The sequence below is a fragment of the Arachis hypogaea genome, chromosome 8, assembly GCF_003086295.3.
Source record: "Arachis hypogaea cultivar Tifrunner chromosome 8, arahy.Tifrunner.gnm2.J5K5, whole genome shotgun sequence".
Classification (NCBI taxonomy): Eukaryota; Viridiplantae; Streptophyta; class Magnoliopsida; order Fabales; family Fabaceae; genus Arachis; species Arachis hypogaea.
This window is the reverse complement of record NC_092043.1, coordinates 45,116,854-45,134,411: the sequence shown is the minus strand read 5'-3', so window position 1 is coordinate 45,134,411 and position 17,558 is coordinate 45,116,854. Positions and strand designations below refer to the sequence as shown.

At 32.7% G+C, this 17,558-nt stretch overlaps 3 protein-coding genes across 4 annotated transcripts; all 3 read right to left on the bottom strand.

Annotated features, from left to right (window-relative positions):
* Window positions 1–183: 183 nt before the first annotated feature.
* Window positions 184–5,368, bottom strand: LOC112707736 (U4/U6 small nuclear ribonucleoprotein Prp31 homolog). The gene is made up of 8 exons (XM_025759649.2): window positions 5,146–5,368; window positions 4,958–5,023; window positions 4,723–4,860; window positions 3,503–4,395; window positions 3,328–3,398; window positions 2,428–2,530; window positions 2,209–2,284; window positions 184–673 (listed from the first exon to the last, which is right to left on the bottom strand). Exons 1-8 carry the CDS (start codon window positions 5,146–5,148, stop codon window positions 566–568), a joined length of 1,458 nt encoding a protein of 485 aa, XP_025615434.1. The 5' UTR covers window positions 5,149–5,368; the 3' UTR covers window positions 184–565.
* A 1,866-nt stretch (window positions 5,369–7,234) lies between these two features.
* Window positions 7,235–10,716, bottom strand: LOC112707735 (DNA-directed RNA polymerases II and V subunit 8A). The gene is made up of 5 exons (XM_025759648.2): window positions 10,473–10,716; window positions 9,864–9,936; window positions 8,940–9,073; window positions 7,991–8,088; window positions 7,235–7,582 (listed from the first exon to the last, which is right to left on the bottom strand). The coding sequence occupies exons 2-5, from the start codon at window positions 9,934–9,936 to the stop codon at window positions 7,465–7,467; spliced, it is 423 nt and encodes a 140-aa protein (XP_025615433.1). The 5' UTR covers window positions 10,473–10,716; the 3' UTR covers window positions 7,235–7,464.
* Window positions 10,717–12,060: 1,344 nt separating this feature from the next.
* LOC112707733 (protein EMSY-LIKE 3) lies at window positions 12,061–17,300 on the bottom strand. Of its 2 annotated transcripts, none has more exons than XM_025759646.3 (10): window positions 16,947–17,300; window positions 15,857–16,068; window positions 15,654–15,763; window positions 15,301–15,553; window positions 14,924–15,124; window positions 14,768–14,836; window positions 13,570–13,812; window positions 13,410–13,478; window positions 13,242–13,305; window positions 12,061–12,581 (listed from the first exon to the last, which is right to left on the bottom strand). In XM_025759646.3, exons 1-10 carry the CDS (start codon window positions 16,972–16,974, stop codon window positions 12,532–12,534), a joined length of 1,299 nt encoding a protein of 432 aa, XP_025615431.1. In that variant the 5' UTR covers window positions 16,975–17,300; the 3' UTR covers window positions 12,061–12,531. The 2 variants fall into 2 exon arrangements, with proteins under 2 accessions (XP_025615431.1, XP_025615432.1); XM_025759647.2 differs by having other exon boundaries at window positions 13,251–13,305.
* Between the last annotated feature and the right edge of the window lie 258 nt (window positions 17,301–17,558).

Genomic DNA, 17,558 nt, shown 5'->3' with positions numbered 1-17,558 from the left:
TGAGCAATTTTATTCTAAATTGCAAAGAACATAAACTTCATTTTCAACGACAAATTCAACTATAATCATTTTCAGCAACAAATGATTTAGTTACACTGCTACTTGATAGATGATAAAAAAGAAGTATTTGAAAATTCAACGTTAAAGTTTTACGTTTAAATATATTTGTCAATCAAACCCATCTTTTATAGATACAATATTAGTTTTATTTTTTCATAAATAATTTTATCAGCATTCTAAATCTTTATAGGTAATAAACAAATATCATTTTGGGGGGAAATGTACATCAAATTAAAAATATTACAAAACTAAGACGCTTCCCATAATGTACTTCAGAGACCTAATGCTACTCTAGTGATGACCTTCCAAACCCAAAACTGAAGCAACATCCTTAGGCATGGGAGAAAAATTCAAAGTTCCCGTATTTAGCCAAATTCCATCTCATATTTATGGTAACTCTCCCAACTGGGGTTGGACATAACATCCATCAGGATCAACAAGTTCCTAGTTAGGTGTAGCAGCAACAATTTAGAGACACAGCAAGAGTTTGTAATTGTGCAAGGTTTCAAGTCCTCTTGATCTTCGAGAAGACTCCGATTTCAGAGAAGTAAGTGCTCTGAGTTCCACTACCAAGTTGGTGTGCGTGAGCCTGTGGATTTGTCAGCTCAATCCCCTGCAAATAATATTGAACATGAATTTAAAACTTCAATAAACGTCAATGAAAGAAAGACTAATGAACTATACTCGAGTTATTCTGCTTAAGAAGCTGATTAAGATCAAATAGTCCATCATCCATATGCTAAATAGTGGCCAGATATATATAAATATACTATTTCTTTCAAGCAGGAGACCTAACAAGAGTGCAGTACTCAGACTCAATTTTACAGAGATTAGGTGTGTTATTTATTTGCATGTGTCTAAGAATCCTTCATTTCAACCAACATCAAATAGATGCATGATAATAGAATATGCTAATAATGAAGGCAAAACAAAATCACATAATGGCCTCATTACTCAAATCTTTCAGGATATTCTCAAAAAAAAAAAAAAAAAGCTAGGCAACCATAAATGAAACTCAAAAGGACAACTGTCCTGACACTTTTGCTAAAGTTCATTGACCAAACTACCACAAAATCTATTCAAAACCAATATATTAGGTATTAACAAGAAAAGAATAACCTAAAGAGTAACAACTGCAGCAATACCAAGAGAATACTTGTTGACAGGCAAACTCAATTATTACTACTAAGTAGACTTTATTCTGCTGGATATAACTTTCCGTGTCCATTTCATTCAATTTACAATGTTCCAGCTAGTTATGAAAAAAAAGGATAAAATCAGCAGGAACAGTGATAAGTGATGCTAAGTATTCTATAGGAAAATAAGCTGATTGGTTTGTGAAATATTTTCTATTTTTATTTGCTATTTTCATTTTCTGAAAATCATTTTCATTTTCAGATTCTTAGATTTTTGAAAATGCAATTGGCGGCTAAAATGAATTTTATTTCCAAATAGAAAAATAGTGAAATATGTTTGATTGATCTTTTTTATTATTAAAATTAGAAATTATATTTATTACTAAAGAAAAAAAGATTTTCAGTTAATGTATTATATTTTTATTAAGTGTACAATTTAGTTAATCAATTTATTTTTTTAAGTTAACAACTAATTTTATAAAATGTCTATTTTTTCTAATTGATGAATGAGGACTAAATTGTCAATTAGAAATTTTTTTTAAGACAATGAGCAGTGGATAAGTCCCTCAAATAAAAACAAAGTAAAGGTTGAAAATATGCCTGATGAAAAAAAAGAGGGATTTGACATTTTATGAGAGAATAGAGAACGTAGTACAGAGGGATTAAAAAAATGAAAAAAGGAACACCTATGCAGTAATGAAAGTTCAAACAGTGCACATGATCATTGAAAGAATGAAATCACCTCCTTTCGAGTTGAAAACATTTTCAACTCTTATAACAGAAAATTCCAGAAACAAGAAAATGCCATTTTCAGTTGTGTTCCATTTTTCAAAATATTTTTAAAATATGTAACCAATCATATTTTCATGCTTTATTTTCATTTTTATTGAAAATAGAAATGAAAATGATCAAACCAATTGACCCCAAAATGTTTTGTTTTGATATCTTAAGGAGATTAGAAATACTTGTCTCATGCAATAAGTTTACCTCTATATTTTTCTAAATCACTAACCTGAACTGGTGTAAAGGCCAAACTTGAGGTCAAACCAGATGTAGCACCACTGCTGCCATAATTCTTTTCCTTGAATCTAATAAATAAAAAAAAGTCCATCAGAAACATAGTTGATCAGTCAAATAAATAGAATGATGATCCAGTGTCTAGTGACAAAAAGCAATCAAATAACTAAAACATAACTACATGCATAAAATTGAAGGATCTATCAGGGCTAACCTCTTAGCAACTTTTGCAGCAAGTTTGCTAGGCCCAACTGACACACGAAGCTTGCCACTGCCAGCCTGACCAAGCATTCCGTAACCCTCACCTAGACCATCCCCTATAATGCAAAAGCAACAAATCATTTTTAAAACGTCAAAATACTTGGAGAACAAAATAAACAGACAATACTAAATTTCCAGAGACTTCTATACTACATTCTGTACTATATATGTATATATAGGTAACACTTCTAATAATTGTAGCTTAAAAAGTGTTACCATTAAAAATAGCAATGTGGCAGATTCTGCACCACAAAATCACCTCTCTGCATTCTAGTCACCCAAAAGGCCTCTTCACCATAGTATTATGGTGGATATGGTGGCTATAAAAAATTTAACTACTCTTAAAAAGTGTAGCTAAAATTAAATTACACTTTTTTACTATTTGGCAACACTTTTTAATTTGATCATGACATTTACCTTTTTCTTTATTTTAAAATTAGAAGTGTTGCCAAATGGTAAAAAATACAACCTTAATAAGCCATCATAGAATTAAGTGTTGCCAAAATTTCCACCACAACCGCCATAATAATAGCCATCATAGAATTCACTACATATATACATGTATATGGTAATTATGCTTAATTGGTTAAGGTTGGGTTAGTAATTAACTAATTATGGCTCTTGTCACATTCCCTGGGCTATTTGGCTAGAGCAGTATTCATTTCAAGCTTTTACTATACTTGGAATTAAACCTGGGTTAATTCTCTTTTTATTCTCTCTGTTCAATCACTATAAAAACATTATACAGCATAATAGACAGACATATTCATCAAATAACAAATATACTGCATTGCAAAAACATCATATCGGGATTACTGTGCTGTCTGTGTATGTAAAATTTTGTTAAAATTACCTAAAGAACTCTCTTCAGGAACACCAAACTGCATCCTGTTGGCCAACTTTCTCATGTCTGTTACTGCATACCTGTCATAAGAATTGTATGGTCATGAATCCAACATAAAAGGGAAAAAAAATTAAAACATAGCAACCTGAAAATTCAGTATAGGCAAGTTTATAACTATGATAACCTTTCTTTCATCTTCCTAAGGCGGCGACCACCTCTCTTCTTTTTAGGCTCGGAATCAGGAACAGGAAGTGGTTTGGGTTGCTTGGCAGGAGGGGGCTCCTGCCACTTCTCAATTTTTTTGTGGATCTCGTCCTTGAAAAGCCTCCCAGTTTTCCCAGATGGGTCCCCACGGATTGAATCTACTCGTGCTGCAAGTGTAGACTTTGCAGCCAGGAGTCGGCACGCTCGCATCCTAAGAGGAGGAGGAGTAGTCTGAAATATTTCTGTTTGCTCAATGTATCCTATGCGAAACTGAGATGTTGCAGTGGAAAACCCAGCAAGATTCTTTTTCTTGGCACCTAGAAGCTGAACGTTGCAGGCAGGCATCTTTGCTAGAGCTACTAGACCACCAGCTGTCCCCATGAGTTTAGCTGCAACAGCACTCCCAACTATAGTAGAAAGATTAGGTGCAATATACCCCATTCTACTCTCGACAAAGTCAAGAACTTTTTTCTTTGCTGAATCAAGAGCAAGAGCTCGATCACATGCTTCAATTGTCTTACTGAGGACATCTTCTGGTAGAGGCTTGCCAGTTGTAGTTGATGCTGTAACTGAGACAACCATGATAATTGCGGAAGGCAACAGCCCTTCTAGATCAACAAGAGTAAGATCCATTTCATTTCCTATCTTCTTAACAACACGAGCATAGTCAATTGGGTGATGAACCAGTGACTCAAGCTCTGGAAATTTCAAGCGATACTTATCACGAATAAAATTGTGGATAATCACAATTTCATTCTCAATGTCAACCGACAGGGCATTGCATTCAACAATCAATTGGTATTCAGGATCATCTTCTAGATCTACTCCTTGAATTGACACATCTGTACCCTTTTGAAGGGCTTCTTCCACTTTCTGCAATAATGTTAACCCTAGTTACAACCCTTATATACTTAATCAAGGGGAAAAACTAAGATGATGGTGTAAAGTAATAGGCACGGAAGGATAGGAGGCCAAAACGGAGAGGGAAAAAACAACAATATTGGGGGGTGGGGGGAGTATGAAGTCAATAGCTTCAGCTGCAATTAGCAAAAAGCTTAGAAGCATCAAGAATTCAATGTCAACTATATAAAGATAGCAACGTATATCCCAATTCTGGCAAGTCGCCAACTGCAGAATAACAGAAACTATTGAATACAAACTAACCTGCATAATATCAGAAACTATTGAATACAAACTAACCTGCATAATATCAATGTATCTCTGGGTTTTCTGCAACTTGGAAACACTATCCAAGTCATCATAGTTGAGATTCTCTAGGTCAGCCAGGTCCCCATCGATATCTTCTTCCATATCTCCTGCATCGACCTCATTATCCTCCTGAAAGAAGAGGCACCACATAGTTCATCAATCCTTAAATTTTAAAAATAAAAAGAAAATTATTTCAGATATATAAGAAATAGAATATTGTATTCACCGGAATTTCAGCCTCGTTATCAGAGAGTTCATCGAGGTCAGCAAGAAAAGAATCGGCAAGGGTAGCCTGCAACCAATTGAAAAAGGAAAAACCTAAATTTGCCATCTTAGTGCTGTGTTCAAAGTATAAACAAACAAAAAAAACACTAAATTGCTTTAGAAAAAGGAACAGAAAAGAAGGGAACAAACCATTGTGGTTGGAAGCAGCAACGGATGAACACAGTCTTGTTTCTGTAGCTTCCTTCAATGGAGAATTTGAATTGCTAGAAATGATCTGGTTTTTTATAATAAGCAAGTCTCTCCTCTTGAAGCTGTCGCAGTTTCCTCAGCTCTCCGATTCAAGAATTTTCTTGATGAGGGCTACTTAGGTTCGGTTCTTTTGCTTTTTGATCTTCTTACGATTAAAATGTTTAGTTTTCAACCGGTAAAGTATATTTTTTTGTCCTCAAATTTGACAAAAATTAAAAAAAAAATTATTTTATTTTATTTTAGTTTTATCTCAAAAAAATTTTGATTTGTATTTTTTGACCGTCAATTTTTTAAAAAATTTAAGGCTAATTTAATAATAATTTCATAAAAACAATTCTCAGCACAAGCAAATTAAGTATAGTCTTTATATATTATTATTACATTGGTCTTAAATTTTTTGAAAATTTAGCCGTAGAAGGTATATTTGATACAAATAAAAAATTTATGGAACAAAATTGAAATAAAATAAAACTTAAAAATATTTTTAAAAATTTTACCAAACTTTAGAAACAAAAAGTATATTTTACCTATTTTAAATAATATATATTTATAAAATAAAAAATACTATTTATTATTATTTAAAAAGTAAAAGTACTTAAAAGTTAAGAATAAGTCTGATATGATGACATTTAGGTGTGTCTAAATGTGCTAGAAAATTTTTTTTATCTTTTATTAAGACACGTTTTGGACATAAAAAACACGCATATCGAACGAGTGTGGTGTCCGAAATGTGTCCATATTTCATTTATACAATAAACTCTTAACATATTAGGCAACTTCTAATATTATTACATAAATATTTTAACAAAATTGCCATTTTATAATTTTTTCTATCATCATATTACTTTTTATTTTTCTTATGTAGTGTTTAGTTTTACCTGTTAATATCTTTTATTCTTTATTTTTATGTAGGTTATTCTATGTCTTTAGTAATAATATTATTTTTTTTAATAAATATAAATAAAATCTTATTCATTCTCCTTTTTTATTTTCACTTCTATTCATATTTACTATATATATCAACATTCGTTTCACACATCTTATTTATCTCCTCTAATATAATCTTATGTCTCTCACTTTTTCTCTTTTATCTGTACAAATATTTTGCACAACTATTTAAAAATTTAGTTCATGGCTATAACTTTTTATTGTAATTTGCTAAACAATTTATTTACTATATATTGAGTGATAAATTTCTAAAATACTATAACATATAATATTCTTATAAATGTTTTTAAGTTTTCTTTTTTTATTTTTGATGTATTTATGTTTATCAATTAGTTATTATTTGTCACTTATATATCACTTTTGTTTTTAACAATTTATATTTTCAATATTATTTAGCTATAATAATTAGAAAATACATAATATCATAATTTATGAAAAAACGGATGTTATTTTTAATTATTGAAACATTATATTTATATTTGCATTTTATTCTTGCACAATAATATATAAGTTTATTAAACATATGTATTAAGCAATGAATTTTTCAAACACTAAAATGTATAATATATTTACAATTATTTAGATTTAAGATTAATTTTTAAGATTCTTTTATTAAATAACATTTTATATATAAAATTAAATCATTATAGGGACAAATTTAAATCTAATTTATAATCTGATTATGAGGTTTTCTTGTGACTTAAATAAACAGAAAAAATAAGAAAAATAAAAAAACTTGTTAAATAGAGAGACAATCCTGTTTAAAATTACTCTTAAACTCTTCCCAAAGAGAAAAACTCCACTTAATGAAGTTGTAACCTTATTGCCATCTTTACCATGGCATCTATCACTGTTTGCATCAATCATAATCAAACGAAACATGCCAATTCCAATGCATGTTATCCTTATTTTGAGTACCGACGGATCAATAAATCCAAAATTATCTTGGTGATTAGTAACAAAATTAAACACTTTCACACAATCTATCTCACAAATGAGGTTTTGAATTCAAGTATTAGAAATAAAAAATATATTAATTATATATAGTAAAAAATATTTTAAGCAAGAAAGTTATACTCCAGGTCACCAACCCTTCTCGTACTTCCATTAGATATAATAGATTCGATAAAAACCTCAAGAACTTCAAAATAAATTTGCTTTTGAAGCAACTCAAAATCACTTAGAGATAAAACATTCCAAGCACAAAAGTTACAAAACCCAACCTCTAACTATTCCTTTGAAATAAATTCCTACGAGAAAAACCGCAACAAAATTGTATCTTTTCATCCCTGATCAAATTCATCACGAGTTTCAACTTTCAATCTTCCTGATTAGTATAAACAATTTCTGATCAACTGCAAACTTGACGCAATGTGAAGCATGACCTGTTAGCATCATCTGCAGCCCACCAAAAGAAGCATATACCTCCCTGAATTAAGTCAAAAGCAAATCAGTTAGATCCAACCAACTAAAAGGAAAAGGCCACTGAGTTCAAAAGATTCCAAAAAGAAACTCAACAACAACAACAAAAGTTTGAAATTTAAAGAAAAACAATTTAACACCAATACCCTAAACCCTAAACCTTAATCCATTTTACATTTCAGACCCTTCCCTTCAGTTCCTTTTCCCCCGAAATTGAAACTCACAAGCATACCCTTATATTCTCATATAGTTTATTGAAATATTTAGCAAAACAATAGTATACTAGCATATGTATAAATTACTAGTGCAGAAGCTCAACTTTGACAATAGAACTCAATTTGAGTTAACACTATGCAATATTTACATGGGGACAAGAAGGCACAAGAAGTAAAAATGTAAGTGAAAATTTGCATACACTTCAAGGTCTGCCTCTGAACTTCCATCATTGGTAATGTTATACAGCCTTCCATGCATGATGTACTCAAACTTGTCTTGAATTGGCACTGGACCATCCTTGAGAAAAAATCAATTGAATGGAAAGGCAAAATTAGATACTTTCAAGACAAATGAAAGTCACTCTACCGAGAACCAATTACTTAGTCACTCATTTTTGCAAAAGAATAAAGATGATTTTGATATATGACTATTGTTAACAATACTGGATCAAGCTATATTCCATTTTTCTATCGCTCCATAAATTAATGGACCATAAAATCCTTCAATAACCATGAAGATTAGATCACAGTGGTTCCATGATTAATCTCCCCTTCAACGGAGCAGTTCTGATTTTCTTTCCCCGAATCATGCAGAAGAAATATGGAAGGCAGAAGGCGAATGTCTTTTTCTTTTTAGGCTTTCATCTATACCACCAAAAGAGTTTACTAGATACATCCTTGAATCAATAATCAATATATTGCTAACAAGAAGTTACCAAGACAAATAGAAGAGAACTGGACAAATATCTCGTGGTTCTGATGTTTTCAATTTAACTATTTGAATTACCTTAGTTAGGCATCTAAGGCCATGGTGCTAACCACACAATGAAAAAAAAAAAAACAAACTTTCAGAAAGAGTTATTTAATCTAATTTACAAATCCAATAACACCAATACCAAGATAAAGACATGATAGCTAGCACCAACTGAAGAAAGCTCCATAGATTATGTTCAACCGCAAGTCTGTTTTCTTTAGGCTCAACTTACGACAAAGTTTCATTGTGTGAAAGACTGAGAACTTGATGAATTATTAAGTAAATAACAAAGTTGTGCTTATATTGTCTGTAAAGCAAAAAATAGAGAACCATAAAGTGAGAAGAGATCGAAGCCTACCTTGGTATTTAAAACAAGAGGAGGAGACAAAGCCTACCTTGGTGTTTAAAACAAGAGAAGGAGACAGAGCCATCAAGAATCTTTCATTTTTGTTCATTGGATAGATCTCTGTATTCACATCTAAAAGCATGTGCATGTCACGCTTCTCACTCTGTGCTACAATCCGAGAAACTACAATACAAGACAACAGCAAGAGAAAATGAAACTGCAAAGCTCAGACCAACTAAATTACACAAATGATACTAAAAACTTTAGGGTTAAATAAATTGGCTCCGCCAGAAAAGAGGGGGAAAAGGGGGGGGGGGGGGGGAGGGGGGGCACAGAGATACAAGGCAAAAACACATATGACACCATGCTGGCTAGATTATAAGAAATGTGTTATCTATTCATTCATCATCATACACCAATTCAATACACATGCCTCCACCATTAGATCGAGCATGGAGCACATCCCACATAGGTTCCGCATTCCATCTAATGATATAAAAGTAATGTGTGGGTGTTGGCTTAGAGTACAAGGCAAAAATAAGTACAAATAACATATCTCCTAAAATACAATTCAACAAAGATCATAAACACAAACACAACACATGTAAAACGACATTTAAGAATAGAATTATTATGTAATGTGACTTGTATCCATGAGAGGTTTCACCTAACATCTTTTGGGTAAGTTCAGCCAACAAATTATTTTAAACCTACAATTTTTTTACCAACAATTTTACTCAGCTGATAATCTGATACCGGCACATAAAGTGAAGAACTTAAACCTTCATAAATAAATCCCAAATATCCAAGTCAAAGCAATCAGACCCCAAAATTATGAAAAATCAACTAAGAAAGCCACAATAATGATAGATGATGCTACAATAAACAACCATGGTGTTGTGCACTTGTGCTACAAACAAGTGATTGAATGTAAGTTTATGATATACAAAAAGGAAGGAAAGAAGAGGACTACCTTTGTCATACTTTTTACCGTCAGGGTCTATGTTCTCTACCTTGAAAACATCATCAAAGAGAAGCTCGCTCATCTTTGAAAGAAAAAATAACAGGAAGTTATAACACAGTTCAAACTTAGAACTACTGAAGAATAGGTTCCAAAAACTGGATGTCAAGCTAAAGGTTCATTGGTCCAACCGAGTGAATCAACCTAAAGCCGGATTCTAATAAAATAATATATATAATTTAAGGTAAAAGACACCACAATAGATCACAAATAAGGACACAACCTTACTTGGCATTCTAAATTCAATAACCTATTCAGTATTTACTATTGTAGCTAAAATCAGGAGTAAGGAAATGATAAACACTTCGAACTTCAACAAATTAAAATCATATCATATCTATTTTTCAAGCAAGCTGAGCACACCCCAGAATTCAAGTAAGTTAGAATTACCAAGTATAGGATTAGACTATTTTAGAATAGAAGACCTATCAGCAATCAGAAATCTGGTAAAACAACTTGCTAAATGCTTAAATTAACTATCATGTATCATCTATCAGCAATTAAATGCCTGGATCAACTAATTAAAAAAAATCAATTAGAGAAAAAAGAAAAAGAGTTTACCTGCGGTGACAAAGAAGCACGAGCAGAGCAGAACAGCGGCGAAGCAGAGGCGAGCAGTGGTAGACGGCGACGGCGACGGCGAGGAGTGACGAGGCTGAGACTGACGAGGGTAGGGTTAGTTGTCACTTGTCATCAGGGTTTTTCTAACAAAAGAGGTTAAAGTGTTAAACTAACAGAAATGCTCTAAAACTCAAACTAAAGAGAAAAAACCTCAAACGGATACCGAGTTGCTGAACAAAAAACTATTATTTTTGGTCTTTGATATTTATTTTTATGAGATTAATTAATTTTTTAATAATATTTTTTTTATTTATATGACATATCAATTTATTAATTTATTTATTAAAAATTAATTAAAATTAACAAATTTTTTTTATTAAAAATTTTATTGTCTTTTAAAAATAATTGTTAAAGATATTTAATTTATATTTTTATTTTTTTATTATTTTTTTAAATATATTAGCTAAATTTATTGTATAAAACTAAAAAATATTAGTAAATTTTAAATTATTTTTATTTATAAAAATTAAATGAATGATATATTAATAATTAACGTATCACATAAGTATATTTTAAAGAGAAATCAATAACAAAAAAAACTAACTAATTTCACAAAGTTAAATATCAAAAATCAAAAAGATATTTTTTTTATTTAAAAGCCTCATAGTTATTCGAAAAAATTATCAAAAATTAAATTACTCTCCTAACAAATTTTTATTAGGTACAAGTTATTGAGAATTACTATCCTAATACCATCTCAAAAAAGAGAAAGATGAGAAAAAAGGAGGATAAGAAGAAGAAGTAGCAACAACAATAGGGTGAAGAAGAAGAAGAAAATGCAGTAGCAACATGGATGATGCAGCAAACGTGAATTTAGAACTCTTGATAATAATTTGGTTAGACTTGGTTAAGTATTTACTTGGTTGTAGAACCTTATTCTTTAAGTATTAGAAGTATAATTAAAAAGATAAATCAGGACTTCTAATTATCACTCAAAATAATATTTTTTTCATTATTTTTGTCATATTTTAAAATATTTTGAGTATATTTTTCTCGTTATAAAAAATAGATTACTTTTGTTGACATGTTCAAAAATTAAAGTAATTTTAGTAGTTTGTTTATTTTTTTAAAGAATAAACCATTAAAAATATCCTCGAATTAATCAATAACAAAAATACCATTGTTTTATGATAATAAGCACAAAAAGTAGCTTCAAAATATTTAAAATGCACTAAAAATACCCTAATATAAATATTAACGAAAATGACCAACGTCCTAAACCAAACTCTTGTTATTCAATGAATGAACATCCAACTCGACCTCGGACGCAGATCGGTCCATACACTGAACTGACTAACGAGAAGTGCCTACATGTAAAGTTAAATGACGCGTTGTCAACCTAGAACTGGACCGAGACCTATCTTTATATTCATTAATATTAATACAATAATTTAGTTAAGAATAAATTTAACATGCTAAAATGGTTTATATTTTAATAATTAATCCTACTTTTTTAACCTTACATGAATATTAATACAAATGGAAGGAACTCTGTCATCGTTCATGTTTTATGATGGAAGATACATCCTTTTGTCTTATAACTTTGAAATTGACATTAATTTGATCTTACACAAAATAAAAGATTCATCATAATATGAAAGCTAATAAATGAATGTTATTTTTCACAGTAAGATCCACAGGTCAGGTTTGACGGTTGGAGAGAGCCAGTGAACACTAACTTGACGCATTAAAACAAGAATTTAAGCACTAACACAGACTAATCACTGAAGCAATGGTATAATACAATTTATCACAGCTGGTCCTAATTTAATCTGCCATATCCCAAAAAGAAAAAGAAATAGACAACCCCCATAAATAATTATTACCCAACTACATTAATTGTCACCCTCCATAACCTAACCCACAAGAACCCATGCCTAAAGCTATGAACTGTTAGATGAAAAATAATCTTATATGCATAATACAAAAGAGTACAGCCATTCTGTGGAAGCATTCTTCCCCTGATAATTCTACAAACTGGAAAAAGATCCCTTTTTCATTAGTCTCTATCCATTGATTGAGTATGAGAGAAATGGTGACCACCACCATCTGCATGATTAATAATAACATCAAGGTTGGTTAAAAGTAAGTGATATTAGAACTGATCACTCAGTTTATTATGAAAGGAAAATAATGAATCTAGAAACACAAGCTCATTTACATTTCAAACCCACAAAATCTATGGCCACACCAACATTGCTGAAGCAAGTTTCGCAATGTGAGTCATTTTATTTTCATTACCTATCTTCATTTCAATATTATTTATTGTTAAAATTTTGTAAAGAAAAAAATGAAAAGAAATAAAAGACGAGAAAAGAAAACGGGATTTCAATCTTTTCACCTTTTTTTGTAGAGTTTTGAAAACAGAAAATAGTCAAAACACTGTAAAATTAAACCGGAAATTAAATATAATTCCACTCCCCTTTACTTATTTCACCTGTCCAGTCAACGTGTAGAAGCTAACAAGTTAAAATCATTAACAGTTCAGAGAAAACCATACTAGGCAAACATTTCTATTAAAAAAAAAATCAAATCATGTTGCATGTTCAGAAATTTTATATTGTACCTTCCAATTTATTTATTTAATGATTGTGCACTAAATAGATCTACTCAGAACCAAAATATCTCACGACCATTTAATCTAGAGGATTACTTTTGGATAACAGAATTCACAAAGCACTGCAATTAGCTATGAAAATTGAGAATTACCACTCTCACCATCAGAAAGATCTTCAAGTCTTGCAATGGCATCAATAAGAGCTTGCTCATGATCCTGCATTGAATTAAATACAAATCAGGCATGTATACATACAGAAAAGGAAAAAAGAACGGTAGATATAAGTACATAACAGCAGAGAAATGTTACTGTCGCCTTACATTCAATACTTTCTTTGCTTTGTCAACTTCAGAGGGATCAGGACGATTCACACTGAATACTCTCTCCACCTGTCAAGTTCAACAGAAGCTTAAGCATATATTAGAAAAAGACCAAACAATCTCAATGAATTAACATTCATATAGAACTGTTGTCATTTACCTCCTTGATTAGTGTGTCTGTGTGAAGTATTTGTATATCATCTGGAGCTTTCTTTCCTATGCCGTTCTGTGATGACAAGATATCTTTCCTGGATTGCCCCTTTGGAATTCCCCTACCTCTTCCGGCCCCTGGAACACTATCACGTCCGACAGGCCTATTCATCCCATGCCCAGGACCCGCTATACCCCCACGAAGATTGATTCCAGGATCCTCACCCACCCATTGAATATCTTCAGGAGATATCTGCAGTTAACATACTGTATCTGAATTAGCAAAACAACATATAAATAGCAAGACAATCGTTTTCGAAAACATCTAGACATTATCAAGCAATCCCATACATGGGAAGAACAAAGCAAAGCATCTAAGTACGTGCAACCAAAATCAAATTATCACCACAATCAGGAAATGAAAACAAACCAAAATATTGTTAATTACAGAGTAACATGGCAATAGTTCAAGTAGTCATGTTGGTCAAGTATTAAGAATGAGTCTAGTGCATGCAAGAGATAAGAGCAATATTGGCCACTTTGCTGAATGAGAGGGTGCTTTAAAGAAGAATGACGGGGTAAAAACTAAGAATTTTAGCTTTTTGACAGTGCAGATTTCTTGGATTATCTTTTATTAAAAAACAAATAAATAAAGGGGAAAGAGAATAGAGTTGAACAGTGATTTGGTAAACAAAGGAGAAAGAGAAGAGGAATATTTTTTATATTTTTGGTATTTCATGTCAAAATGGGTAAAATATGGGAGGTGAGTGTATATGTCAGCACCTTTTTTGCACAGTGAAGAGAAGGTGAACAAATCAAAATATTGTGCGAAATTATGTTACTGCCTTATTTCCATTTAGGGTGTGTGTGGTTCAAGTATTACTTTGTTACAAAGATTCCATTCCCATGGGAATTAAAGATACCCAAGGGGAAGGTGGGAATTGAAATGATGGTATTTTGATTCCCGGGAATCAAACTTACTTAGGAATAGCTTTTCAAACTTTGAACCAAACATGGGAATATGATATTCCCATCTTAAAATTCCTAGGAACTATTATATAATTCCTCCAACCACACACACCCTTAAGGTTGTTAAAACAATACCCAGGAGTTATTACTAGAGATAAATTAGTACAGAAAAAATGTGTTAATTACAAGATATATGCAAGAATTCAACAACAGGAATTAGAATAAAGCATCAGATATACCTCTGAAAGATTAACCCATTCCCATGTCTCATTTGCACTTCCCATGTCATAGACCAGATTATGTAGGCCCTGAAAGGATAAGAGGAAGTAAAAACACTGATACATTTCAATGGAAAATGAATCCCAACTCCCGAAGTAAATTGGTGCAGAAAATACATTAGCCGGATTGAAGTCTGCGATAACAGCTTCATAGAAGTTATTGTCATCGGGCCATTTTGTCCGCACTCTCCTACCAATCAATGAATCAAATGATGCTCCCTCAGCTAGGTCACCCACCCTATTATTAGGCACTTGATTCCTTCCACCTCGTCCTGATGGAAATTGCTTCATTGAAGATGCACCAGGTGGCATTTGACCCTGCAAATACAGAAATAAAAACAGAATAATGTTACTGAAGTATAATCTATCTCTATCAATGTTCTCTCCAATTTCTCATAAACAAATATCCTCTAACTATCAAAAGGCCAAACCAAGCTATGTAAGGTATAAACAAGAAAAGGCATGCTACAAACTAATCTATATTGCCTACTTACAGGTTTTTGCTTCTTTGCCTTTGATCCAGGAACAGATCCTCGTTTGGGTCCCGAAGAAGATGGCTGGTGGGGCGTAGTCAGTGGTTGGGGATGAAATGAAGAAGAAGGCACACCTAAAGACCGTGTTGCTCCAGATGGCGTTATCTTGGCCTTTTTGTGAGGTGCAGAGACTGTTGGGCTGGGATTAGAATCATGAAGTGCTGGACCAGTATTTCCGACGCCTGGCTGATGGCCACCTGCCTGTCTCCATTCTCTAATGGCATCATGCAACATGTTAATTAACATATTCAACCATAAATATCACTTCTAAAGCATAGGTCACAAAAGAACCTCGTATCAAAATTTTATCAGACCTTATCCTTCGAATCACGTCATCTGCATTAACCCGACTTAGAAGTTCTCTGTGTTCCTCATTTGACAATCTCAGTTCTTTTCTCAGTTCTGTAATCAAACTTTCTTTCTCCTGAACAAAATACATGACATGTAGCAATCACTTAAACCTGACCAAACAAATTTAAGGATATTAGGTTTGTGGGAACAAAATTATAAAATATACCCAAGTAATGGCATCAGCTTGAGCTTTAAAGGCTCGTAGAACTGAACTGTATGCTTCCTGCTCAAGTTGGTGAATTTGTGCTTCCATATCAACATCACCATACATCCTGGGGTATGGAATTGAACCCACAGCAGATCTACCATTCCCAGCAAGACGACCTCCACCCCTGGGAATCCTATTTTGGTGTGCTGGTGGAAGATCATCATCGGTTCCTGCAGTCATAACAATCAAATTAATGAATATAACAAGTGAGACTGGATCAGTAATCCACAAAGCAAATATCAACCATATTTTTCAATGTTATACAAATATTTTAAAAAACTCTATCCCATACATAAGGCAAGCATTATAACAAATAGTTCAACACAAACAGAGTTGCATTACTAACTAAAACATGAGGACAGAAGAAAACCAACAGGCAGAACAATTGAGTTAGATTTTGCAAGACATTAAAATGCAAGCATTAGATGATACGGTTTATTTTGCTAAAATACAAAGTTTTTAATGTTCTACAGAACCACCTAATTCATATCTGAGTATCTTAACTGCATAAGCATAGTTCAAGTTTCAGTTTAATATGCCGAATATTCTCAGATTTTACATGAAAATTCTAGGCTAAAGCTTAGTTCCAAGTCAAAATCTTGCTCAAGACCAAGAACAGCACGAAGCAAGCATTATCCCGCTGGCAAAAGCTGTTTACACGGTTAACTTCTCCGTGAAAAAAAAACTAAATCACAAGAAACAAGAAAGAGTACAGAAATAAATAAACCCTACTAAGCTCAACCCCAATTCTCCTAAGCAAGTAAAGATAAATCAGTAACTAAAAACCTAACTCATGGAATTAATGGCCTCCTTACGCTCCAACTTCTCGTCTTACACAGCTTCAGAAATTCATAGTTTCACACAAGTAACACTTCTAATTGCCCTAAAAACCCTAGAGACGGCACACAAAAAAAGATTGAAAATTGAAAGCGAAACCCTAACCTTAATCCCCCAAAAGGCACACACAGTTGAAACTTGGGAGAAAATAAGAACTAAAAAGTAAATAAATAAAGGAAGGAACTTTGAATAGAAGGAAGATGAAGCTCACCACTACTATCGAAGGGTTCGTAGTCCATAGCCAGTTTGCGATGAAAGTTGAGCTACGCAGATCCCACACAAAAGAGAAACGCTCTTCGAAACGACGCCGCGTTAAGAGCTGGAATCAAGTGAGGGCGGTGCAGGAACAAGAATTGTGGTCGCTATCAAAGAAGAAGATCAAGAAGAAGAAGGATGAGACGGGGTTTCGGAAGGATTGAGAGAGAAAGATATCGCGGCGGGTCAGATCGGACTCGGACTCGGACTCGGACTCGGACTCGGACACGGACACCGAGTTTTGGGTGCCACCGCGTGGGGCTGCTGAAAATTGATCGGCCCTTTATTTTATTAGTTGAAGTCTATTATTTTTGTTCAAATGTATATCATATATATATAGGGGTGCACATGGGTTGGGTGAAACTGGGTTTAATGGACTCAGATCTGATTTGAAATATACATCAAGTTTATTTATTAGACCCGAACTAATCTTAAACCCGATGAAACTAATACACTTTCGGGCCACAATTATACCGGGTAAAAATCGGGCCGTTAGCATTACATTACGTTGATACCTTCTTGTAAGATAGCATATAAAAATATCTAAATTTCTAAGACTCCAACCATT

Excerpts from the sequence above, each read along its gene's own strand:
- LOC112707733 (XM_025759646.3), bottom strand. The coding sequence starts at position 16,974 with ATGGACTACGAACCCTTCGATAGTAGTG. Across the intron at positions 15,764-15,856 it reads AAGCTGATGCCATTACTTGG|GAGAAAGAAAGTTTGATTAC; the intron begins GTATATTTTATA and ends TATTTTGTTCAG. Across the intron at positions 12,582-13,241 it reads TCTTTCTGATGGTGAGAGTG|ATGGTGGTGGTCACCATTTC; the intron begins GTAATTCTCAAT and ends TTAATCATGCAG.
- LOC112707736 (XM_025759649.2), bottom strand. Across the intron at positions 4,396-4,722 it reads GATACATTGATATTATGCAG|AAAGTGGAAGAAGCCCTTCA; the intron begins GTTAGTTTGTAT and ends ACATTATTGCAG. Across the intron at positions 2,285-2,427 it reads GCTGCAAAAGTTGCTAAGAG|ATTCAAGGAAAAGAATTATG; the intron begins GTTAGCCCTGAT and ends TTTATTTATTAG.
- LOC112707735 (XM_025759648.2), bottom strand. The coding sequence starts at position 9,936 with ATGAGCGAGCTTCTCTTTGATGATGTTTTCAAGGTAGAGAACATAGAC. Across the intron at positions 8,089-8,939 it reads CTCTTGTTTTAAACACCAAG|GATGGTCCAGTGCCAATTCA; the intron begins GTAGGCTTTGTC and ends TTTTTTCTCAAG. Across the intron at positions 7,583-7,990 it reads TCAGAGGCAGACCTTGAAGT|GGAGGTATATGCTTCTTTTG; the intron begins GTATGCAAATTT and ends GACTTAATTCAG.